Source organism: Pongo abelii, chromosome 10 (assembly GCF_028885655.2).
Source record: "Pongo abelii isolate AG06213 chromosome 10, NHGRI_mPonAbe1-v2.0_pri, whole genome shotgun sequence".
NCBI lineage: Eukaryota > Metazoa > Chordata > Mammalia > Primates > Hominidae > Pongo > Pongo abelii.
In genome coordinates this window covers 108,685,790-108,710,343 of record NC_071995.2, presented here as the reverse complement: position 1 = coordinate 108,710,343, position 24,554 = coordinate 108,685,790, and the positions used below count along the sequence as shown (strand labels likewise).

The window sequence follows — 24,554 nt, the reverse complement described above, 5'->3', positions numbered from 1 at the left end:
TGGAATGCAGTGGCATGATCTCGGCTCACTGCAACCCCCGCCTCCCGGTTCAAGCTATTCCCCTGCCTCAGGCTCCCGAGTAGCTGGGACTACAGGCAAGCGCCACCATGCCCAGCTAACCTTTGGTATTTTAGTACAGACTCACTATGTTGGCCAGGATGGTCTCGATCTCCTGACCTCGTGATCTGCCTGCCTCAGCCTCCCAAAGTGTTGGGATTACAGGCGTGAGCCACTGCGCCCGGCCAAGTCATCACTTCTATATCAGTGCAAGAAGCATTTCCTAGCAGTGGTTTCAGCACTATCTGTACCAAAGGAATGGACCTTTGTAGAAGAAACTGCCAAAGAATAATCTAGAAATCACTCATTTCGAGTCAGTAGAAAAAGGTGCTTAGCAACAATAAAACCCATATATGTATGGGTTTTACATACACATACATATATGTGTATGTATGTTTTACAACACAATAAAAGTACAAAATGCAAATACCCTGGGCCCAGAGGTGTATGGGCCACAGGAGAAATAGTAAGACAGTGGAAACTTTAAGTTTAGAAAACAAATTATTTTGGACCAGTGTAGAGCAGAAACATTTAATTAGGGCAGTGAACCAGTGTAACATAATTTTAATGCTAATGATTACCACCAGGCTTCAAAAACAAAAAATTAGGCTGGGCGTGGTGGCTCACACCTGTAATCCCAGCACTTTGGGAGACAGAGGAGGAAGGTGGATCACTTGAGATCAGGAGTTCGAGATCAGCCTGACCAACATGGAGAAACCCTGTCTCCACTAAAAATACAGAACTGGCCAGGCGTGGTGGCTCACGCCTGTAATCCCAACTACTTGGGAGGCAGAGGCAGGAGAACCACTTGAACCTGGGAGGCGGAGATTGCGGTGAGCCGAGATCACGCCATTGCATGCCAGCCTGGGCAACAAGAGTCAGACTCTGTATCAAAAAAAAAAAAAAAAAAAAAAAATTCAGGCCAGGAACAGTGGCTCATGCCTGTAATCCTAGCACTTTCAGAGGCTGAGATAGGCGGATCACTTGAGCCCAGGAGTTTGAGACCAGCTTGGGCAACATGGCAAGAGCCCTATCTCTACTAAATTAGCCAGGCCTGGTGGCACACACCTGTAGTTCCAGCTACTGGGGCGGCTGAAGTAGGAGGATCACTTGAACCTGGGAGGTGGAGGTTGCAGTGAGCTGAGATTGCACTGCTACACTCCAGCCTGGGTGACAGAACAAAGCCGTGTTTAAAAAAAAAAAAAAAAAAAGTTTAAACTCAGTTCACTGTGGTTCCAATCGAAAGAAGGGAGAAACCACTTTCCTAAGAAAAATGAATATAACCTATAAAACATGATCAGTCATAGAAAACAGCCAAGCTTCTGTTGTGGGGTGGGGGGAAGGGGCAGGGACAGCATTGGGAGATATACCTAATGCTAGATGACGAGTTAGTGGGTGCAGTGCACCAACATGGCCCATGTATACATATGTAACTTACCTGCACATTGCGCACATGTACCATAAAACCTAAAGTATAATAATAATAATAATAAAATAAATAAAAATAAAAAAAAAAAGAAAACAGCCAAGCCTGTATGTGGGAGATGTGGATTCAATCAGTAAAAAGCCTGTCACCAACAATGCACTTAACGGCAGTCAATCACAAAATCCGTAACAAAGCCGGGAAGCCGTGCTGTCGAAGCAGGATTTTATTTCACCATTACTGGACATCTGAAACGGGGAACGCAACAGAGAGCATGCGTGATGAACGTGCTGCTCAGGGGATCAGAGTCAAACAGTTGCAAGAAAATGAACAACAGATGAAGGACGTGGTTTGCAGCTTGATCTGTTTCTACAGGATGGTGGAAGTGAAAGGTAAGGCAGCCCTTAGACTCAGGATTTTTAATAAACTCTGGTTTTTAATAACCATGGAACAATGCCCTGTAATTAGCTGTAATTTATGGAGATATGGAATCTTGAACATAATGTGATGAAAACTAAACCTCAGAGGAAGAGTATAGTAGAAATACAAGTCATAAAATAATATTGCTGCAAGGAACTTGTTCCTGTTTGTAGAAATGAATGTAGACCTGTATCATGCTGATATAATGGTGGGAGAGATTTCTGGCTGGTCTGTGGTTCTGAGACTCATTTAGTTTCTTCAGGCTCAGTGCTTCTCCCTCTGGGCACATATATCCCAGAAGGCTACGTGTAGCCAAGACATTCCCAATGTGTCCTACGTGTCACGCCCCTGCCTTTAAAAGGTTTGCCAACCAGGTGACCTTCTAAGGTACCTTTTTGGTTTGTTTTAGAGATGGGGTCTCACTCTTTTGCCCAGGTTGGACTCGAACTCCTGGGCTCAAGCAATCCTCTCGCTGCAGCCTCCTGGGTAGCTGGGACTACAGGCACGTGCCACCACACCCAGTTTGAGGTTCCTTTTGGGGCTTGGTAACATACATGTTGGATCAGTCACTCACAGACAATGCTCTATGGAAATTCTACCAAAATGCTTCCTGAAGGAGGAAAGACTCATCTCTTGCCACTTTTCTGGAATGCATCCACGGACGTCAGAGTGTTCCGGGGTTCTAATTTGTTCACAGTTCTTTTCTTCCAGAATATAAAAGATGTAATCCTTTTGGGACCATTAAATTAATAAATTCTGAAATCAACTGCACCAAGACCTCTAGGTTTGTTTTTAATAGACTAAATTTAAATGGCAATTTTAAAAACTGAAAAGCTTTCCTCATATTTTTAGACTCAACACTGGAGGTTGACAATTAAAGGTGAGACAACAGGAAACCACGTGCCCCATCACAGGTACAACCTGTGGCTCTTAGTATTGACCTTGAGTTGATGTGACTGTTAATATATTACAAGACTATGCGGCAGCGCTGTAAACATGTGCCCATCAAAGACCCTTGCTTGGGTAAGAAAGGCATGAAAGGGCCTCTCACCAGGTGCTCCAGACCACAACACCTTAATGTCTGGACAAACACTGGATGCTTTCAATGATGAACCTGAGCAGGCACTGCTGAGCCATCTGACAGTGCCCCGGGCACTGACTGTAACAGAGCCCTGTAAAACTGCCTGGCGGCTGGGATCAGAAGCCTCAGCATCCCTTGTTCTCTGTACTTATGGTACCCATGAAGTCAGTTCCAAGCAATTTTTGGATGTCCGTAAGGCTGAGAAAAGAAAGAAAACATAAGAGAGATCAGATCAGCAGTATCTGGAGCATGAGGAATTTGCCTTGTTTTAACTACAAGCTAAAAGAACAATATAAATGGCTGTTTCATTTCCAGCTGAAAAAGTCTGACCCTAAGCCATAAATGAGGCACTTGATATCTTTCTGGTTTTGAGTACTAGCCCTAAGAAACACTTTCACATATGATCTGTGAAACCCTGACCCCAACACTCTCACTGATCCACGGCCAAGTGGGTTTAGGAAATGCTGTTCCCTGCAACTGTGAGAGTCAGTGTTTGAGGGCGAGTGGCCTATGGCAAACGCAGCACCTGCTCTAATTATGTTTCACTCAGTTTCCCAGTGTCATCTGACCATGAGGGAGCCAGCCCTCATTCTGCAGCATGTGTCCTGGGGAATGCACTCTAGGCACCGGGTGGCCAGGGTGGCCCTGGGTAAAGGAGGGCAGAGGGGACAAGCCAGCAGTGGAGGTGCTTCAGTCATCAGCTTCCTCAGGGCAGGGAAGGCAGCATTTGCTTCTCTGTGCTCCCCATGGTGCTGTGCAGACAGGTCTGGGAACAAAGACACTGAGAGGCAGAGAAACAGATACACACACAGGAGGGAGGGGAGGAGGAGGATACCCACAGGAGGGAGGGAGGGGAGGTGAGGAGGAGGACCGGTCTCTTGTTCACTGGGCTTCGCTGTCTCAACAGTTGAGGCCTAGATTACTGCTCTGACCCCTCTCAGCAGCTGTGGCCACAGCTCTTCTTAGATTGCCCAAAGAGGGTGGACAGGCATGCAGCTTAGTAGGCAAGGCCAGAGCAAAATCACTTCAAGGTTTGAGGCCCAACCAAGGACTGGAACAGCCCCTGTGTCAGGGCTCCCTGCTGGTCAGGGAAGAGAGGAATACAAGAGAAGAGGAACAAGGAATAACCCGGATGGCCGGAGAGCAGAGCCTGGCGCGGGGCGATGAGCAGGCCCAGGGGAGCAGAGGCCGGGCAGAGTCTGTCTTGCCGGTGTTGGCCTGTCTCCTGGCAGACTTCCTACCTTAGGCCGGTAGCCCTGCTCGGCCATAGTCTCCGCTTCCTGCTGCAGCAGGGCATCTGAGAGCTGCTCCACCCGCCGGGCCTCCTTCTCTTCCTCCTTCTCCTGCTGGTCTGCTTCCCATGCCTGCAGCCGGCGCTCCGCAACCTGGGTGCCAAGAGCTAAGTCACCACCCCAAGACAAGGCCCACAGGGCAGATCCCTGCCTCTGATGAGGAAGGTAAGCCTGCGGCCCTACCCAGACTGGAGGAGAATCCAGCTGAGCAACAGCAATGCACGTGCCAAGGAACGGAAGGGAGCATGCGGGACTTGAAAGGCTGTACGCATGGTGTGCACCTTGTAGAAAGCTGGAGAGGCTGTATGCATGGCGTGTACCTTGTGGAAAGCTAGAAAGGCTATACGCGTGGCGTGTACCTCGTGGAAAGCTGGAGAGGCTGTATGCATGGCATGTACCTCATAGAAAGCTGGAAAGGCTGTATGTATGGCGTGTACCTCGTGGAAAGCTGGAGAGGCTGTATGCATGGCGTGTACCTCGTGGAAAGCTGGAGAGGCTGTATGCATGGCGTGTACCTCGTGGAAAGCTGGAGAGGCTGTATGTGTGGTGTGTACCTCATGGAAAGCTGGAGAGGCTGTACGTATGCGTGGCGTGTACCTCGCGAAAAGCTCGGCACGTGGCTGGGTGTTTGGAGAGCTGTTCTGTCTTATGTATCAGGGACTGAAATGAAGAGAGAACTATGGCCCCCGGTAAGCCAACCGCTTGCAGAAGCAGACAGGGTAAAGAGAACAGACAGCAGTGCCGGCCTCACCCACATGACATGGAGGATGTGGAGGGAAAGAAGCCACAGTCAAGAGGATGAGGACTGCAGCCGGGATGCAAACGGGAGCACTGTGCTCTCAAACGCGCGCAAGCCCTGCCAGACGGTCCAGGGCCTCTGAACCCTGTCCTGTGATGATGCAAGAACCCGGCAGGCCCGGTGCCTCCCGCCCTCGGGCTCAGCCCTACCTGGGCTTCCAGCTCCTGCTTCCTGGCCGATTTCAGCTCTTCATTCTCCTCTTTCTCACGACGAGCCGACTCTCTCGCCGCCTCAAGATTTCGAATAAGTTGCTCCCTGTGTTTCAGGGATTCCTCTTGTGCCCGTCGGTTCTGCTCAATCTTCTCTTGTATTTGCTGTTGTCTCCCTGTCAGAACCTAACCTCAGCAGAAAGAAAAGGACAGCTTTGAGGTTGACCCTAACAGATCCCGGTTTTACAAGCCTTGGACAGGCTGCAGCCACAGCAAGGCCCAGCCTCATCCTTGGGCCTCAGGCCCAGGTATGCAGAGGCAGAGCCAGATGACAGGATTTGCTCTCACAATGTCGGCCACGCTTGCCAGTATACAAGAAATGTTTCCCTCACACCCCAACACACACAAAATGTATCCAGACTGTGTATTATGGAGAGACAGCTGAGTGCCAAAGAAATCAAAGGAGATGGGGATGGAGCTCTCCCCCCGGGGGGCACAGAAACCTTGCAGCAACAAGGTGAGTCTCCCTCCTATCAGCGGGTTCCAAAAACAAGAGAGCCACAAGCCACACAGATGACCAGAGGTGGAGCTGGGGTGATCCTCTAACCTTCTGAACCTGCTGTGTTTGAGACCCGGCCCCAAAGCCGTGTGACATCTCAACTCCAGCCCAGGCCACAGTCAGGAGCAGAAAACCACCTGACACTCTCAACAGTTAGGCTGCAGGGCTGGGGGAACAGAAAGCGGCCACCATCAGGAGGGAAATTTAAATGAGGAAAATCAAAAGGCACTGGACAATTCTTGGTATTTACAAGAGCAAAACATCACCAATTGCGACCCGATTTCCTGTGGATTCCAAAATACAGTGTACTACCAGACACAACGTAGAGTTTCTCATTTGAAACCACTTTACAACAGCTGCTTTCAGTCCATGGATAACACTCTCTCTTCTCCTCCCAGATTTCCCTGCGGTTGGGGTATGTCTTCCATGCACAGTGTACACACTGACCAGGAAAGCATTTATGTCCTCCAGGTCACGGCTGTCATCTACCCCGAGGGGCGAAACGTGTGGGAAGAGCCTCAGACACCAAGAGGCTCTCTGCAGCGTTTCTCAGAATGGCTTCCAATTAGAACAACACAGCACACCCATAAGAGGGAGTGGAAAGGCAGCGGGTGACAGAGGACAGCCCGCGATACAGCCCCTGACATGGCGTTTATGAAGATGTAACAGCATGTCACAACGCTTGAAGCCAAATAGCACAAGACAGTAAGAAATACATGTAGAAAAAATGTCAGGCATAGAAACAGAAGAGCAGACGGAAGAAGCAGCTATGGCTGCATACAGAATGGGCTCTGGGGGACTTTTTTTCATTTCTACTTTCTGTACTTCTGAATTCTTTTCTACTAGGCTCATATTACTTTTTCAATGATTTTCAAAGCCCACTTAAAATGACCAGAGAAGACTCTGTTCCCAGAGCATCTGGCAGGGTGACTGACCATGGACTTCCAGACACCTGCCCAGGACCCAACAGCCCGTCCACATCGCCGCAGCTGGGATTACCTCGCTCATCAGTCTGTCCCGTGCGCTGCGCTCTCGGGCCCACTCTGCCTCTCTCTTTTCCCACATCTCCTTGGCCTCCTCCCTGGGCAAACACAAAAGGCATGACCGCAGGCTCCTCCCCGCCCTGGCAGGAAGCGAGCTACAGAACAGACAGGGCTGCAGGGCACATGGCTTCTGCAGGGCCACCCTGCAGATAAACATCCACACGCACTTTGAAAAGATTACAATTAAGGACAGCATCCACGGAAAGTACTGTTGGAAGTTTTTTATTTATTTTTGAGAGGGTCTCGCTCTGTTGCCCAGGCTAGAGTGCAGTGGTGTGATCTTGGCTCACTGCAACCTCCACCTCCCAGGTTCAATCAATTCTAGTACCTCAGCCTCCTGAGTAGCTGGGATTACAGGTGTGTGCCACCATGTCTGGCTAATTACTGTAGTTTTAGTAGAGATGGGGTTTCACCATGTTGGTCAGGCTGGTCTTGAACTCCTGACCTCAAGTGATCTACCTGCTTTGGCCTCCCAAAGTGCTGGGATTACAAGCGTGAGCCACCGTGCCTGGCTCTGTTGGAAGTATTTTAAGTTACCTTTTTAATACCCCATCTCCTTATAAAAAGGAATTGGGATGACTTACACCGTGGCTGTTTAACACAGAGATGAATGAAACCATCAGAACGTGGAGAGAAGGAGGGCGCTGCCTGTGCCTGAACCCTGCCACCACATGCCTGTGTCACTGATAGCTCACCCTGGACGAGTGACCTCTTCAAGTCTCCGTGTCTCACAAGCCACCACTTGGCTGGATGTCAGGACTCAGTAAGACGAGGCCTGTAAAGCACTTGGCACAGTGTCCAGCATGCAGTAAGTGCTCAATGTATGCTACTTATTATTCGATGATCTCAATCTACTAGTTTAATCTTTAGGACCCAAACTCAGTTTTATAGATGTAAGCAGCATTCAACATCTCTATAAGAACTTCCTTCTGGCTGGGCATAGTGGCTCATGCCTGTAATCCCAGCACTTTGGGAGGCCAAGGCTGGTGGATCATAAGGTCAGGAGTTCAAGACCAGCCTGGCCAAGATGGTGAAACCCCATCTCTACTAAAAATACAAAAAGTAGCCGGGTGTGGTGGCGGGTGCCTGTAATCCCAGCTACTCGGGAGGCTGAGGCAGAGAATTACTTGAACCCAGGAGGCAGAGATTGCAGTGAGCCGAGATCATGCCACTGCACTCCAGCCTGAGTGACAGAGCAAGACTCCATCTCAAAAAAAACAAGAATTTCCTTCCAAATCTCTAAGATTTCAGATGAACACATCGTTACTCTAAACCTTAATGATTTCCACCTCAGATAATACAAGGGAAACACCCCCAGAGGCCAGGTCCATTATGAAGATGTGCTCCTCGGGAATGATGGACAACATACACAGCTATTTCTTCTTTTTTTTTGAGACAGAGTCTCGTTCTGTCACCCAGGCTGGAGTGCAGTGGTGTAGTCATGGCTAATCGGAGCCCCAACCTCCTGGGCTCAAGTGATCCTCCCACTTAGCCTCCCGAGTAGTTGGAACTACAGGTATGAACAACCACGCCTGGCCAATTTATGTATTTTTAGTAGAGACTGGAGTTTTGCCATGTTGCCCAGGCTGATCTCAAATTCCTAGGCTCAAGCGATCCACCTGTCTCGGCCTCTCAAAGCGCTGGGATTACAGGTGTGAGCCTCCACGCCCAGCCAATAGATATTTCAGTAACAGGGGATCCATGGGGCATTTCAAGGTACCAGAGTTGAGGCCAGGAGCATCCAGCCTAGTCAGCAGCCGCCACTCACCTCAGCAGCATCTGCAGCTCTGCCTCCCGTGCCCGCTCCAGCTGCAGCTGCTCCTCAATGGCCTGCTTCATCCAGGCCGCATCGGCCATGACCTGCTCCCGCCTGGCCAGGTGGAGGCGCTGGCTCTCGTCCTCCTTCTCGAGGAGGGCCTGCAGGATCCGCCTGTCTGCCTCCTAGAGGAAGCAGAGGGCGGCACGTGGCTGGGCTGGACAGAGCCCTTCTGCAATGAGACCCTACAGAGGGGCCTGCCCTCCCTTTCCTTTCTACACAGACATTCGTGATTCTACACAGTGTTCTCAAGACAGAGATGGGAAGATGCTGGATTATTTCTGGAACAGACCGGGGATAATCACGAGGGGTGGTTCAGACACTGCACAGGCCTAGGAGCTTCTCTCTGGCTAAAGGGAGACCCTGCCACCACCACATGGCCTCGGACATACCTGGTTGCACAACTTTTTGGAATACAACTTGGCAAAAATCCCACTTGTAAGAACAAAGACCACAGTGACACAAAAGTGCAAAACACTCGTTGCAGCTTTTAGGTAAGAGGGAAAAACCAGAAACAACCAAAATGCTTCTTGGTGGGGAATTAGCTACTATGTACATCGACATAATAGAAGCATTAAAATAATGCAGGAGGCTGGGCACCGGGGCTCGTGCATGCAATCCCAGCACTTTGGGAGGCTGAGGTGGGAGGATCACTTGGGCCTAGGAGTTCAAGACCAGCCTGGGCAATGTAGCAAGACCCCATCTCTACAAAGCATTGTGATGCACACCTATGGTCCCAGGCTGAGGTGGGAGGATGGCTTAAGCCTGGCAGGTTGAGGCTGCAGTGAGCTGTGATTGCGCCACTGCACTCCAGCCTGGACAACAGAGCAAGACCCCATAAAAAACGGCTGCACACCAGGACCAACCGTGCCACTGTGCCCCATGTCCTGCCCTGACTGCAGTGGGCAGGGATGGGAAGGGCAGCTTGGGTCTGTCCCCCTCACTGCAAGGGAGCTCATCAAAGTACTTACAAATGTAAAGGAGCTATTTGAAAAGAACAGGTTCAATCTAAGCATAATGACCTTTTTTTGTTTGTTTTTTTGAGACAGAGTCTCACTCTGTTGCCCAGGCTTGAGTACAGTGGTGCAATCTCGGCTCAACTGCAACCTCCACCTCCTGGGTTCAAGCAATTCTCCTGTCTCAGCCCCCCGAGTATCTGGGATTACAGGCATGCACCACCATGCCTGGCTAGTTTTTGTTGTTGTTCTTGTTTTGGGAGAAGTCCACTCTTGTCCCCTAGGCTTGAGTGCAACCACTTGATCTCAGCTTACTGCAACCTCTGCCTCCCAGGTTCAAATGATTCTCCTGTCTCTGCCTCCCAAATAGCTGGGATTAAGGCGCCTGACACCACACCCGGCTAATTTTTGTATTTTTTAGTAGAGACAGGGTTACACCATGTTGGCCAGGCTGGTCTCAAACTCCTGACCTCAGGTGATCCGCCCGCCTCGGCCTCCCAAAGTGCTGGGATTACAGGTGTGAGCCACCACGCCCGGCCATGCCCAGCTAGTTTTTGTATTTTTAGTAGAGATGGGGTTTCACCATGTCATTCAGGCTGGCCTCAAACTCCTGACCTCAGGTGATCCGCCTGCCTTGGCCTCTCAAAGTGCTGGGATTATAGGCGGGAGCCACCGCACCTGGCCGATCTTTTTAAAAATTAAGAGATTTAGTGTTAATTGAAGGTGCTGAGGAATGCAGCCTCAATTAGATTTAAACACAAAAACAAAAACCTCCACCTCTCTGTAAGTAAACACATCTAGAAAGATGTGAACTAAACAGACACCTCTGGGGACAGACAGAGACTGCAGGTGCTGGTCCAGGGGGTGATCTCACTTTGTTGTTGTGCTGTTTTTTAAGTAACATGTTTACTGAAAAATAATTTGATGTTTTGAAATCTGTATCTATCCATCTATGTATACACACAGACACTGGGAAAGGATCCTTATGGTCAAGCTAATTAACATATCCATCACCTCACAGTTGGTTTTCGTGGTGACAACACTTAAGATTGGCTCTCTTAGCAAATTTCAAGAATACAATATGGTATCATCAGCCGTGATCAACATGATGGACACTACTCCCAGATCTCCCAACCGAGGGATGTATCCTTTGACCAACATCTCCCCTTTCCCCCAACCCCTCGCTGTCTTCATTCTTAAGAGAATGCACTCATATACTAAGCAATGGAAGGCTTTTTTTCAGAAGAGGCTAAGAAAGATGTCAGGCTGTCTCTTCAGACTTACCAGCTCCTCTTGGATCTGCTGTGTGCGTCTGTTGAGTTGAGCGTTATACTGATGTCTCAAGAAGCGCCTGAAGGAGAATCAAATGTGGGCTGCCTTCAGTATCTCAGAAAGAATTAAATAGAAGTTAGATAACTGCTGACCAGGCTGTCTCCTTTATGGTTTCAGCAACATGAATGCAAGTCTGAAAAAGCAAGAGGCCCACCCGCCTGGGAAGAGTGGGGGGCCCTTCTGACACACACCCCAGCTCTGCCTTCTGCCGGAAGGCTTCCATCTGCTTTCGCTCTTCCTCCAGCCTCTCCAGCTCCCACCGCTGCTTCAACAGATTCTCCTGCTCCTTCTTTAGTTTGGTCGCCTGTGGTGATGATGAGAGTAAGCTCAACTGAGATCTGAGATCGTGGGAATCAGATCTTCCTTCATTCTCCATCTCCATTTTTTGCAGACACTACACAACGGTGGCCACGATCCCCTCCCACCACTCACTTACTCATCCCATCCCATCTGAGCCATTTCCTGCAAGGGCCTTTCTGAGCCCTGAACTCTAAACTCCCACAGGATCCTGTACTGGTCCACTCTTACTGTAACTTAACAACTGTCCTCCACCTGACACAGCCCCCATCAGGAGGTCAGGACTGTGGGCCTTGGTCAGGCTCTATCTCTAGTTCCCAACCCAGTGCTCAGCACCTAGAATAAGTAGTAGGCACTAAGAATGTAGTTGCTGAATCACGGCCTGGGCAAGGGGAAGTGAGGTCACAGGAGCATGGGCCTCCCTCTTCTAAATAGAAAGATCTAACTCTTTCAAGGAAACTGTGCCATGTTCTCCAAAAACAGCCCCTGGACCAAAAACCCTCAGTTATGCCTCGAGACCCGAAACCTGCTCCCCACGGAGAGCTGGGTGCTAGACCACCCGATTAAATTGTGTCTACTCAGTGCACTGGAAAATCCAGATTCTAAGAAGGTTCTCCAACAGCAGGCCGCTAACCACCTCTAAGAGAACAGCTACTGGCTCCATGTCGTTAATGTTCTGGAATTCAGGCATGCAAACGAGGAGGAAGGGAAAGCACGAGGCAGAAGGGGATGCATGTGAGAGGGAGAACCTGGCTGCTGCCGTCCTTTGCAGAATCTCAGCCCTGCTATGGCCTCTTCTTACGGCGGCCTCTCAAGTGCCCATCTCATGCTAATGAGCAGCTGTGGAGGAGGTCACGGCCTAGAGGGGCTTGTGCCCACCTCCACCTCCTTCAGCTTCAGCTCCTCCATCTGCTGCAGCAGTGCCTCGGCCTGGAGCTTGTCCTCCAGCTGCCTCCTCTCCTCTTCGGCTTTCATCCGTTCTAGCGCCTCCCTTTGGGCCCTTTCATATTCGTTTTCATACCGTTTGTTCTCTTCCTTTGCAGTGGCTTCTTGCTACAAGGGACCAAATGAACACAGGAGGTCAGTATCTGTTCCGTAAGCCAACAAAAACCCAGCTTCCTGCCGCCGTTCTGCAGGCCACAGGGCCCAGGCAGATCCTGCCTGAATCCCAAATGACAACGCCCTCAGAGGCCAAGTCAGGGAGGGACTCGATAATGTTGGGTTTCCTTCCCACTCAACAAAACACTTTCTAAAATGAACCAGGCAGCAAAGCGACCAGTGCACAGAGGTGTGGAAGCTCAACCCCAAAGGGGCTACAGTAAGCCAGGGCTGCAAGCTTATGATGCAGATTTCATCAAAAGAGAGACAAAAATGCCCTTAAAGACACATGTTCTAGCTGGACCTTGTGGCCCACGCCTGTAATCCCAGCACTTTGGGAGGCCGAGGTGGGAGAATCGTTTTAAGGCCAGGAGGCCAGACCAGCCCGAGCAACAGAGCAAGACCCCATCTCTACAAAAATTAAAAAATTAGCTGGGCGCAGTGGTGCATATCTGTGGTCCTAGCTACTCGGGAGGCTGAGTTAGGAGGACTGCTTGAGCCCAGCCAGTCGAGGCTGCAGTGAGCTGTGAGTCGTGCCACTGCACGCCAGCCTGGGTGACAGAGCAAGACCCTGCCTCCAAAACAAAAAAAGAAGACGCATGCTCTATGTGCCACCTCCCAGCCCTGGTCACCTGGCTTTATTCTGCCCTGGGAATTACCACATAGGATTCTGGTATATGTAAGAGCAAACATCCAGTTTTCACATGTGTCAAGTAAACTAAGAAAGAGTATACTATACTCCTTGAGTCACTGATGCTGAAAACGGTAAATGAATGCAAAGATGTGAACAGAATGCAAAGACGTGAACAGTCTTGCACAGCAGAATACGCAGCTATTCCCAGAGCCACATACCACACCTGTTTTTTTTCTTCTTTCTGTGTTTCCCAAGAGTTTATGACATGCTTCTGGTGAAGGTCCAGCTCCATCTGAGGATGGAAGGGGGATGATGTGAATTTCCTCACCGGACAGATGGGCACTGTGGGGACAGTGTGCTGCTGCCCTCTGTGCCACCTGCTGGAACGTGGCCATGACTTCCCTTCATGGGGACTCAGTGGCACAGGCGTCTAGTAGAGAGCGTGGGGTGACTTCAACATGTACAGTGTGAATGCATGTCAATCAGAAGACCAAAGGACCAGGCACTCCTACACCAATCTTTTGAGCTGGTACAAAGTAACAAAGACTTCCCTCCCACTAGCCCTAGGGTTGGGCTGGACGCTGAAATGGAAATACAATTTCAAAGGCCACCTTGGGTTGGTCTACTGTATGCCAGGCCCTGGGAGACAGCTGGGTGAGAAGACTCAACCCTGTGCCTGGCTCCCTGAAGCTTCCTCTGCAAAGCAGATGGAATACATACTCCCTGTATCAAGTGATACACCAGTAGGTGCAACAAGTTTAGGATCGTAAGAGATTTGAGCACAGATAATCTCCTGGATTAGAAAATGGATCACAACATTCAATCCAAATCTTTTGTTTGGGAAACTGTTTATAAAATTAGCCGGTATGGTGGCGCCCACCTGTAGTCTCAGCTACTCGGGAGGTTGAGGTGGGAGGATCACTTGAGCCCAGGTTTGAGACCAGCCTGAGCAACATAGGGAGACCGCATCTCTACAAAAAAGTTTTAAAATAATCTTTCCCAACTTACAGCTGTGAACATAGGCAACTAACTTGAATGTTCTGAATAAACTTTTCTGATTTAACGGCTCTGGATGATTCCACCGAAGCCAATAGGGCTAAGGAGTCCTCCCACAGATTAGTGCAAACTGCTCAAAAGCACCAGATGTCCCATTATTTAGTGCCTGGCGATTTCTAAATGTAACTACGAATAACGTGAAGGCAGCAAATGTATACAAAAACTATAAGCTGAAAATAAATGAACAACAGTGAGGGATGATCTCCCGGCAGCCAAATCTCCACGGGCAAGGCCACCAAGCCAAGAGGCCACCTCCTCCCCTGCCAGCCCAGTTCAGGCCCTCACCAACCCCCGGCTGGGCTGTCGCAGCACCCCTCTCTGCCGGCCGGCACATTGCTACCAGAGGGGTCTCTCTGAAATGCAGCTGGGATCCTGTGTGCCGCCCCCAGCACCTTTGGAGGAAGGTCACGCAAGCTCTTCCAATGTCTGGCACCCTCTGCCTCACCAGCATCATTTCTTGGGGTTCTCCCTCACTATCTGACATCCTAGCCTCACCCAGACACTTTCAGCTCCCAGGGCTTGCTCTGTTCTCGAGTCTCAGGCCTGGTTCTCACAGTCACATCAACCTAGAACATCCTTTCCTCACCTCTACACACATACATCCCTTCAAACTCTTCTACCCCAGGAACTCCTCTGGGAAGCATCCCCGACCCCTCCAGAGTTGAGTGTGCTGGCCCATGCTCATCCTCTCAGGCTGGCCCAGCACCCTGCATCCTGCCCTGTAATGAGCTATCCACTGTCTCCCATGCTGGACACAAGCTAATGAGCAGAAACCACATCTAATCTCCATACCCCCACCTGGTAGACCAGGCAGCAGAGGTTCAATCAACGTTTGTTCAACAACTGAATGAGCCACTCAGTGCAGCCTGTGCCAGATTTTCTGCCTGGTGCTCTTTTCAGGTGGCTCAAGGTTCCCTCCTCTGTTTCAACCCAGTACAAGATACGTGTTAAAAAAGAAAGTGTCTGGAAACATGATTTCATCTACTTAGGTAAATCAATGGAGATCTCTGATTTTCACCTCTCGAAGTTTCGGGTTGTTCTTTTTCCAGTGTTCATACAAAAGTTGTTCAGCAATCTATCAAGAAAACACAAAATGGAAAGCCTGATGTCATTTTTCAAATCCATTCACATTTTGGATGACACACAGTGGAACTCAGCTCAGGCTATGAGTGCCTCCATTCACACCGTCACTGCACCCACTGTTCAAACCCTCGTGCTTCACACGCACAGCTCTGAGAACCACATGGCACTACCAAGTGACTCTTGCAATGGTGACAAAAGGGGGCCAAAATCTGATGCCACACAGAGGTCCTATCTAGGGGGGTCTCAAAATAATACAGCAGGATGAAAAGCACAGATTAGGGCTCACTGTTTCACATAACTACTTTGGAAGGTAAAATAGACTAGTCCTAGATCTCTGTGGACCCACAGAACTGGAAGAAAGGAAAAGCACTCAGATGTAATGATTGAAGGGGCTAAAGAGAATACAGCTAACTGATCCAAAACCCAGTCCCTGCACAAGGACCTAAGCTCTTTTCCTGCTGGCTCTGGAGTTAACTGGCATCTCATCAGACCTGAGCACCCAGGAATGACCCTACATGTGTGACACATGCAGGCTGGGAGCACTCCTGCTCCACAGCCTCCTGAAGCCCTCTGGGGAGTTACCAGTTTCCTCTGCTCTTCTCTGGCTGATTTCAGCTTCCTGTGCTGCTCCCGGATTCTTCTTTCCTGCAAGTTCATGCTCAGCCTCAGCTCCTCCAGTTCTCTGGCCAGCAGGTCCTGCTCCTCCCGCATGAGCTGCCTGAGCTTTTCCCGTCGGGCCTCCAGACTCCTCCTCTTCTCCTCCTTCATCTTCTCACGCTGATAGGCGTGCATGCTGAGTGAGAGGGGGCCTGCCTGAATCAATCGTGCTACAGCCACAGGGAACGTGCTCTACTCTGCTGTGTCGGTAAAAGAGGCTGAGGTAGATGTGTCATGACGACATAGGAATGTGTCCCCAGCCAAAGCAGAGACAGCAGGTCACAGAATAGTATGTGTAAGAGAAAATCTTGTTTTTTGCAAAAAGAAAATGTATAAATGTATAAATAATGTATATATTATCCATCACATAAATCCTACAGCATAGGTCTGCTGTAGCCCCACTTGACTGATGAGGAAACCAAAGCTCATACATTCAGCAAGAGACACGGTCAGGATTTCCATCCAGGTCTGACTTCAAAGCCTATGCTTTTGGCCTCCATGTTTTTACATGTATTTCTATAAAAGTAGCTTTGTGTGTGTGTATTTAAGCACAAATACCAATGGGAAACAGCATGGAAGGATATGTGCCCGACTGTTAACTGTGGCTGTCTCTGGGGATATGGGGTTACAAGCAGGCTTCCAAATTCTATCATATGCTTCTGCATCATTTTATCTTTTTCAATGCCAATGTATGGCTGCACTGATGATCTTTTTTTCCATTTCCAGCTGGAAAAACATCACCATGCAGGTAATTCATGTTGCCTGGCAAATCCTACGCTCCCTAAATCCTTAAGGCCTCATCCCCTGACCAGCAAGTGGCCCCCACTTCCATCCAATCGGCAGTTACCGCACAATTACCTCCGCTGGTAGGAGGTTTTAGAGCTCCACTCTGCCTGTTTGGAGCTGCAGATGTCAGACATCCTGAAGTAACAGCTGTTCTGCTCCCACTGCTGCCGAAGCCGGGCCTCCTGCTCTCGCTGTCGTGCTAGCTGCTGATTCAGGCGCTGCTGGCTGCACCAGTAGAACGGCAGCGTCGGGAGCGCCATCTGAGAACAGGAATGGGAGGAAAGTGAGCCACTGCAAATCCCAGCAACCCTCACCAGCTTGGCCTCATCCCTTTAACAAGTGGTCACCACCCCTTGGCTGCACAGTGAAATCAACTGGTGGAACTTTAAAAACAAACAAACAAACAAACAAAAAAAAACGTGTCTGAGCCCCACTCCAAACTAATTCAATCAAAACTTAGTAGGGCCCAGGCACCAGCATTTTTTAAAATGATCTGCCACTAGTGCTGCAAATTATCAATTTAAATTTGCCGTGGTTCACGCCTGTAATCCCAGCACTTTGGGAGGCCAAGGTGGGCAGATCACGAGGTCAGGAGTTCGAGACCAGCTGCACCAACATAGTGAAACCCCTGTCTCTACTAAAAATACAAAAAATTAGCCAGGTGTGCTGGTGGGCGTCTGTAATCCCAGCTCCTTGGGAGGCTGAGGCAGGAGAGTCACTTGAACCCAGGAGGTGGAGGCTGCAGTGAACCAAGATTGTGCCATTGCACTCCAGCCTAGGTGACAGTGCAAGACGCCATCTCAAAACAAAACAAAACAAAAAAACCTTAGCCAGACACAGTGGCTCATGCCTGTAATCCCAACACTTTGGGTGGCTGAGGCCAGGAGGATCACTTGAGGCCAGGAGTTGGAGACCAGCCACATCATGAGACTCATCTCTACAAAAAATCAAAAATTAGCCAGGAGTGGTGGCGCGCCTGTAGTCCCAGCTACTCAGGAGGCTGAGGCAGGAGGATTGCTTGAGCCCAGGTCACGGCTGCAGCGAGCCATGATAGCGCCACTGCACTCAACGTGGGTGACAGTGAGACTCTGTCTCAAAAAAACAAAAACATCAAAAATTCTGGGCTGCATGCACCCAGCTGTGGGCCAGCCATCACCAGGGACACAACAGACAGACACAGGGATTGTCCTAAGATTGCTAGACTAGGCACATCGGGGGCATTTATGCTCTGCTTAAACAGAGACAATAATGTAAGGAACACATGTATGTGCCAAGCACTCAATACATATGACTTTTTTTCATTCTTACAATCACCTCGCTATTTGGCAGGTGAGGAAACTTACGTCGAAGAGGTAAAGTTGTTGTACCCAAGCGAGTTAGAGAAACGCCACACTTTGAGACGAAATTAAGAGTCCTTTATTTAGCCAGTGGCCAAGAGACGGCTAATAAATTCTCTCAGCCCGAGGAAGGGGCTTGATTTTCCTTTATACTTTGGTTTAGGAAGGGGAGGGGAGCTCAGATGCAACAATGCTACAGAAGTAAAACATGCAAAAATTAAAAGGACAAATAGTCACAGAGAAACAATTTAAAAGACAAATGGTTACAGAGAAACAACAGTTCCAGGTGCAGGGGCTCTAAATCTTTCATAAGATGTTAGATATGGGTGCTCTGCTGGACACAAACTCAAGGTTTTATGGTGTTATCTTTTGAGCAAAATCCTGGGAACTTCGTACATTGCTTGTTTCAGTAACTTATCAGTTAATTGGACTCTTTGATATGTTGAGATTCTGCTTACACAAGTTAACTCCTTGAGGAAAGGGGTGGGTAAGGAATCCTTGATGTCTTGTAAATGAGGGAGCCAGATGGAGTTCATCCGGCTTTCTCAGCTAAGGGAGAGCTTATTCATGTGGAAACAAGGCTAGGTGATTAAGGAGAAAAAAAGAGTCTAAAAGCAAGGTTAGTAAAAACAAGGTTAGGCGTTAAAAAACAAGGTTAGTAAAAACAAGGTTAGGCATTACAAAGTGATTTGCTCAGGATCACAGAGCCAGGAAGTAAACGAAATAAACAAGCTGGGTTCCTAATTCATGTCCGTCTGAGACCAGAGCCCAGGCTCTCTCTGCTGCAAGGGGCTGCCTGTTGGGACCAACCTGCCCTGGGTCTGGCAGTCCCCGGGGAGGGGCCTAGCCTGATAATAACACTCGGAAGTATGTTGGGCTACCATAGATGACAGACCTTTCATCTTGCAGATGAAGAAGCTGAGACCTAGAGAGAGGAATTGCCTGAGCAATGTAGGGATACAGCTGGAGCCCTGAAAGCAGAGAGCAGTCTCACTCCAGGCACCAATTCCCCTGACCCAAAAGCTGTCCTCAAGTGCAGGGTCGATGCGGTGCCTGGGTAGGAACGCCTGTTGAATGAGCGAAAAGGCCTGGTGCACGCCAAGAATCTCATACTGGAGGTCCTCCAGGTTTGGGGACAAACACTCTGCGTCTATGGTCCAAATGTAGCCGGCGGGCTGCTAACGTGTGACCTCGGTCTTGAGACCGTGGCAAGCTTCACATACTTTTTTCCCGCTCCCGTAAAGCCGCCAGTGGATCAGTCTTTGCACCAAGAGTCAAAAGTTTAAGACTCCCGTCCCGGATTGGCCACCCACAAGGTGGGCTGCTCCCCGAACACGTCGCATCCTTCTGTCGACCTGAACATGCACGTGCAACAAATGGGGTCACAGCGCGTGGGGAGCGGAGTGAGGACCCCAGAGGCGCCCTGAGCTCGAGCCCGCGGACTGCCGCCTCGGTTCCCGCCCCCGCGGGCCGCCTGCGGGCCCCCGCCCTAACGCCGGATCCGGCCTAGTCCAACCCCCCGACTCACATTTCTCTGAGGCTCGGAGTTTCCGAAGAGTCCCCCGGCCCGACTTCCCGCAGGCACGAAGCGGGCCGGCCAGTACCCCGGTGTAATTCCCAGACGCGCTACAGCAACGCCGGCGGTTTCCTCCCTGGTTGCGCCGGCAACGAGCCCGACGACGGAGCGTCGCAAGGGCCAAGCCTCCTTCAGCGCGAAGGGAGCCCGTGTTTTTCTCTGGTGCCCCGTCGTGGCCAGCGGAAGATAAATAGCAAACGTCACTACTCCTTGAAATAGGGAAGGATGGAGGCAAAGAATCCGTCGGTGCACTACACGTATTTCAGGATGGTGGTTACCATCACCTGAAGGTGAAGGTGGAAACCAGGGGGAAGAGAGTATAAGTCAGTGGTCCTCAAACCAGGCTGCGCGTGAGAATCACCAGATACCAGCCTGGGCAACACAGAGGGACTCCTGTCTCTAAAAAAATTTTTAAACTTAACCGGGCATGGTGGGACTTGTGGTCCCAGCTACTCGGGAGACTGAGGCGGAAGGATCACTTGAGCCCAGGAGATCGAAGCTGCCGTGAGCCATGACTGTGCCACTGCACTCCAGCCTGGGTGACAGAGCCAGACACTGTCTCAAAAAAAAAAGAAGAAAAAATCCAGATACCTTTAAAAAATCCAGATGCCCAAACGAAACCCCAAATCCCATCTGAGAGTATCAGTATTTTCCAAAATTCCCCAGGTGTGTTCAATGTACAACTTGGGCAGAGACCTGCTGGCGTAAGTAGATGGAAGTTATTGGTAACTTTTTTATTTTTTGAGACGGAGTCTTGCTCTGTCGCCAGGCTGGAGTGCAGTGGCGTGATCTCGGCTCACTGCAACCTCCGCCTCACGGGTTCAAGCGATTACCCTGCCTCAGCCTACCGAGTAGCTGAGACTACAGGCGCACGCCACCACACCCAGCTAATTTTTTGTATTTTAGTAGAGATGGGGTTTCACCATATTGGCCGGGATGGTCTCGATCTCCTGACCTCGTGATTCACCTGCCTCACGCTCCCAAAGTGCTAGGATTACAGGAGTGAGCCACTGCGCCCAGCCGATAACTTTCTATTATAGTCTTATATTGGTGGTGAGTTCAAAAGTGTTCCTTCTATTAGTATGTTTTATAAGTCACGTGTGCTACAAGTATTACATACCAACTATTCCATTAAAAAGAAAATGAAGAAAAATACTTGTTTGTTCTCTTTTCTTTCATTTTCCCATTCTTTCATTTCTTCTTTCCTTCATTTCTCCATTCTGTATTCATCTCTGTTTTTCCTGGATGCAGCAACATGGCTTCAGCTGGGTTCAGTGGCTCACGCCTGTAATCCCAGCACTTTGGGAGGCCGAGGAGGGTGGATCACCTGAGGTCAGGAGTTGAAGATCAGCCTGGCCAACATGATGAAACCCTGTCTCTACTAAAAATACAAAAATTAGCCGGGCATGATGGCAGATGCTTGTACTCCCAGCTACTCGGGAGGCTGAGGCAGGAGAATCGCTTGAACCTGGGAGGCAGAGGTTGCAGTGAGCCGAGATTGTGCTGCTGCACTCCAGCCTGGGTGACAAAGTGAGACTCCATCTCCAAATTAAATAAATAAATAAATAAATAAATAAATAAATAAAATTAGCAGGCTGTGGTGGCACACACCTATAGTCCTAGCAACTTGGGAGGCTGAGGTGGGAGGATCACTTGAGCTCAGGACAAGGAGGCTGCAATGAGCCGTGATCACACTATTGCACTCCAGCCTGAGTGACAGAGCGAGACCCTGTCTCAAAACATGGTCTCTACAGTCAGAACGCCCAGGTTTCAAGCTATACCATGCTAGTGTAGTCTTGGGCAGGTCACTTCATCTGTCTGTGCCTCAGCTTCCTAGTCCATGGAATGAGAGTAAAAATAGTGCAACTTTCAGGCCGCGCGTGGTGGCTCATGCCTGTAATCCCAGCACTTTGGGAGGCCAAGGCTGGTGGATCTCTTGAGGTCAGGAGCTTGAGACCAGCCTGGCCACATGGTGAAACCCCCGTCTCTACTAAAAATATAAAAATTAGCTGGGCGTGGTGGCAGGCGCCTGTAGTCCCAACTACTCGGGAGGCCGAGGCAGGAGAATCGCTTCAACCGAGGAGGCGGGGGTTGCAGTGAGCCAAGATCATGCCACTGCACTCTAGCCTGGGTGACAGAGCAAGACTCTGTCTCAAAAAACAAAGCAAAACAAAAAATAGTGCAACTTTCTAGGGTTGCCTGTGTGAGAATAAATGGAGCATGCCCAGGAGTAGAGCATCCAGTGCATCCTAAGTGAGCCCAAACTTGAGCCTTCTTTCACATCCGCCTTTAGCTGGCACCCATTTAATCAGGGTCTGTCCCACTGCATGCGTTAGAGTCCTCAAGTTTCCCTCCCATTAATCCCTACCCCCTTGGGCAAATTCATGGCCACTCTTTCATGTTGTGTCCCCAATGCAGAGGGGTGGCAGCAGCCCACTGCAGTCACTCAGTAGAGATGCCCACCCAACAAAGGAGACCAATACATAAATGTCTGTCGACAGGAACTTCAGAAACACATGAATTGGACCAGGTGTGGTGGCTTACACCTGTAATCCCAGTATTTTGGGAGGCTGAGGCAGGTGGATCATTTGAGGTCAGGAGTTCGAGACCAGCCTGGCCAACGTGGCAAAACCTTGTCTCTACTAAAAATACAAAAATTAGCCAGGTGTGGTGGCACGCGCTTGTAATCCCAGCTACTCAGGAGGCTGAGGCATGAGAATCACTTGAACCCGGGAGGCAGAGGTTGCAGTGAGCCGAGATCCGACCACTGAACTCCAGCCTGGGCAACAGAGGGAGTCCCTGTCTCAAAAAAAAAAAAAAAAAGAAAGAAAAGAAAAGAAAAGAAAAAGAAAGAAATATGTGAGTTGGAGCAAGGGAAGGGAGAGCTGATCCTGATTTTGTGCCTCTTGGGCAAGGCCTTTCCACTCTCTGGGCCTCAGTTTCTTCATCTGTATAATGACCAGATAAGCTCCACTAGCAGAACTTTAGGGCTTAGGGCTTGACCAGCATGCCGGAGGGCAACCATTCCTAAGTGGCCCGATCCTGGAAGCCTGAGGTCCCCAGGTTGCAGCCTCTAATCTCTTTTGCTGGCCAGACATCCTCACCGGCCCCCACAGTTCAACTCTGAACCTCTTGATTACACGGCTGCTGGCTGTCGCTATTAAGCAACCTTACAAGTATCTTTTCCTTTGCTCCTCTTGGGCATTCTATGAGATATCTTATTGCCCCCGTTTTAGAATTGCCTAAACTAAGCTTCAGAAAGGTGGCATGGCTTGCCTGAGGAGCCGCAGCTGATAGGTGGTTGAGCCACAATTTGAAACCAGTTCTGCCTGATCCCAGTGCCTAAGCCCTCTTGCTGCAACACAAGAGCAGGGATCATCGTGTTCCTTGCTGCAGTCCGCATGCCATGCCTTGTATGTGGTAAGCACTCTATCTATCTATCTAGCTAGCTAGCTAGCTATATTTTTTTTGAGACAGAGTCTCACTCTATCACCCAGACTGATGGAGTGCAGTGGCGTGAACTTGGCTCACTGCAGCCTCTGCCTCCCAGGTTCAAGCAATTCTCCTGCCTCAGCCTCTTAAGTAGCTGGGATTACAGGTGCTCGCCACCACGTCCGGCTAATTTTTGTATTTTTTTTCAGTAGAGTTAGGGTTTCGCCATGTTGCCCAGGCTGGTCTTGAACTCCTGACCTCAGGCATCAGCCTCCCAAAGCGCTGGGATTACAGGCATGAACCACCGTGCCCGGCCTCAATCTGTATTTGTGTTGAGAATGAAAAAGTGAATGGATCCCCAATTTTGAGTACCTTCTTCTCCTCCAAAGGAAAAAGGAATCTATGGTGTTAAGAGAAAGCAAAAAGAAGAAAAGGAACGAGCATTTCTTGAACATCTGCTATGTGCCAGGTGCTTGGAGATATATTACCTCATTTAAGCCTCCCTCCAACCTGGGAGGAGCGTGTTCCTGCCCCCATTTTGCAGATGAGGGCGCTGAGGCTCAGAGAGGTGAAGCAACTCTCTTGAGGTCACACAGCAAAGACTATAAAAGCCAGGATTTACAACAAATCTCTGAGACTGAATCCCTCTTCAGTGTGTTTTTCTGGGAGCTTGTGGCTTGCAAGTGTAGCTCTTAAAAGAGGCCTGCAGCCGGGCACAGTGGCTCACGCCTGTAATGCCAGCACTCTGGGAGGCCGAAGCGGGTGGATCACTTGAGGTCAGGAGTTCAAGACCAGCCTGGGCAACATGGCGAAACCCCATCTCCACCAAAAATACAAAAATTAGCCGGGTGTGGTAGTGCGCGCCTGTAGTCCCAGCTACTCAGGAGGCTGAGGCAGGAGAATCACTTGAACCTGGGAGGTAGAGGTCGCAGTGCGCCAAAATCATGCCACTGCACTCCAGCCTGGGCAACAGAGTGAGACTCTGTCTCAAAAAAAAAGAGGCCTGCAAATGTGAACATACAAAGAATTTGGCAATATGAAATATTCAATGACAGGTCAATGACTATGGCGTGCAGGGGGCTGAGAGGGAAAGCCCTGGTAGGAACCCGCAGGTTGGAGCTGCTCCTGGACTTGTGACTTTGGGTATCCTAGCGTGGGAGAAGAAAACAAGAACGGAGAGAGGGGGTGACGCTATGGGAGCCGCTCTCCATTTGATGAAACATGACAGTACTGGAAGCCGCACAATGCTATCATTTAATTAGCAGGTACCATTATGAAGGTATGACATTTCAACACCAACCACTCCAGCTTCTTGCTTCACACCTCACCCCACCTGAAAACAAGACCGCAGCAGAAGTAGACAGGTGTGCTCAAAGACCCTGGGGCTACTAGGCTGCCTCTCAGAGCCCCAGCTTTGTGTTTTAAAAAAATAACAATGAGGTCAGGTGAGGTCATTCACGCCTGTAATCCCAACGCTTTGTTTGTGAGGCCGAGGAGGATCGCTTGAACCCAGGCATTTAAGACCAGCCTGGCAATATAGAGAGACCCCTATCTCCACCGAAATTTTTTTTTTATTAATCGGGTGTCATGGTGCACACCTGTGGTCCCAGCTACCTGGGATGTGGAAGTGGGAGGATTGCTTGAGCCTGGGAAGTTGAGGTTGCAGTCAGC

General features: G+C 49.7%; 1 protein-coding gene across 4 annotated transcripts; it reads right to left on the bottom strand.

Moving 5' to 3' along the window:
- Positions 1-1,688: 1,688 nt before the first annotated feature.
- Positions 1,689-19,654, bottom strand: TCHP (trichoplein keratin filament binding). Of its 4 annotated transcripts, none has more exons than XM_009248230.4 (13): positions 19,099-19,263; positions 16,611-16,798; positions 15,678-15,888; positions 15,031-15,087; positions 13,180-13,248; positions 12,104-12,277; positions 11,119-11,231; positions 10,880-10,946; positions 8,592-8,764; positions 6,780-6,861; positions 5,222-5,407; positions 4,223-4,366; positions 1,689-3,179 (listed from the first exon to the last, which is right to left on the bottom strand). In XM_009248230.4, the coding sequence occupies exons 2-13, from the start codon at positions 16,796-16,798 to the stop codon at positions 3,147-3,149; spliced, it is 1,497 nt and encodes a 498-aa protein (XP_009246505.3). In that variant the 5' UTR covers positions 19,099-19,263; the 3' UTR covers positions 1,689-3,146.
- Between the last annotated feature and the right edge of the window lie 4,900 nt (positions 19,655-24,554).

Coding starts and splice junctions, on each gene's coding strand:
- TCHP (XM_054526290.1), bottom strand. CDS start 16,798: ATGGCGCTCCCGACGCTGCCGTTCTACTGGTGCAGCCAGCAGCGCCTG. Junction 11,232..12,103: donor TGAAGCTGAAGGAGGTGGAG/GTGGGCACAAGC, acceptor TCATCACCACAG/GCGACCAAACTAAAGAAGGA. Junction 4,367..5,221: donor AGCAGGAGCTGGAAGCCCAG/GTAGGGCTGAGC, acceptor CTTGGCACCCAG/GTTGCGGAGCGCCGGCTGCA.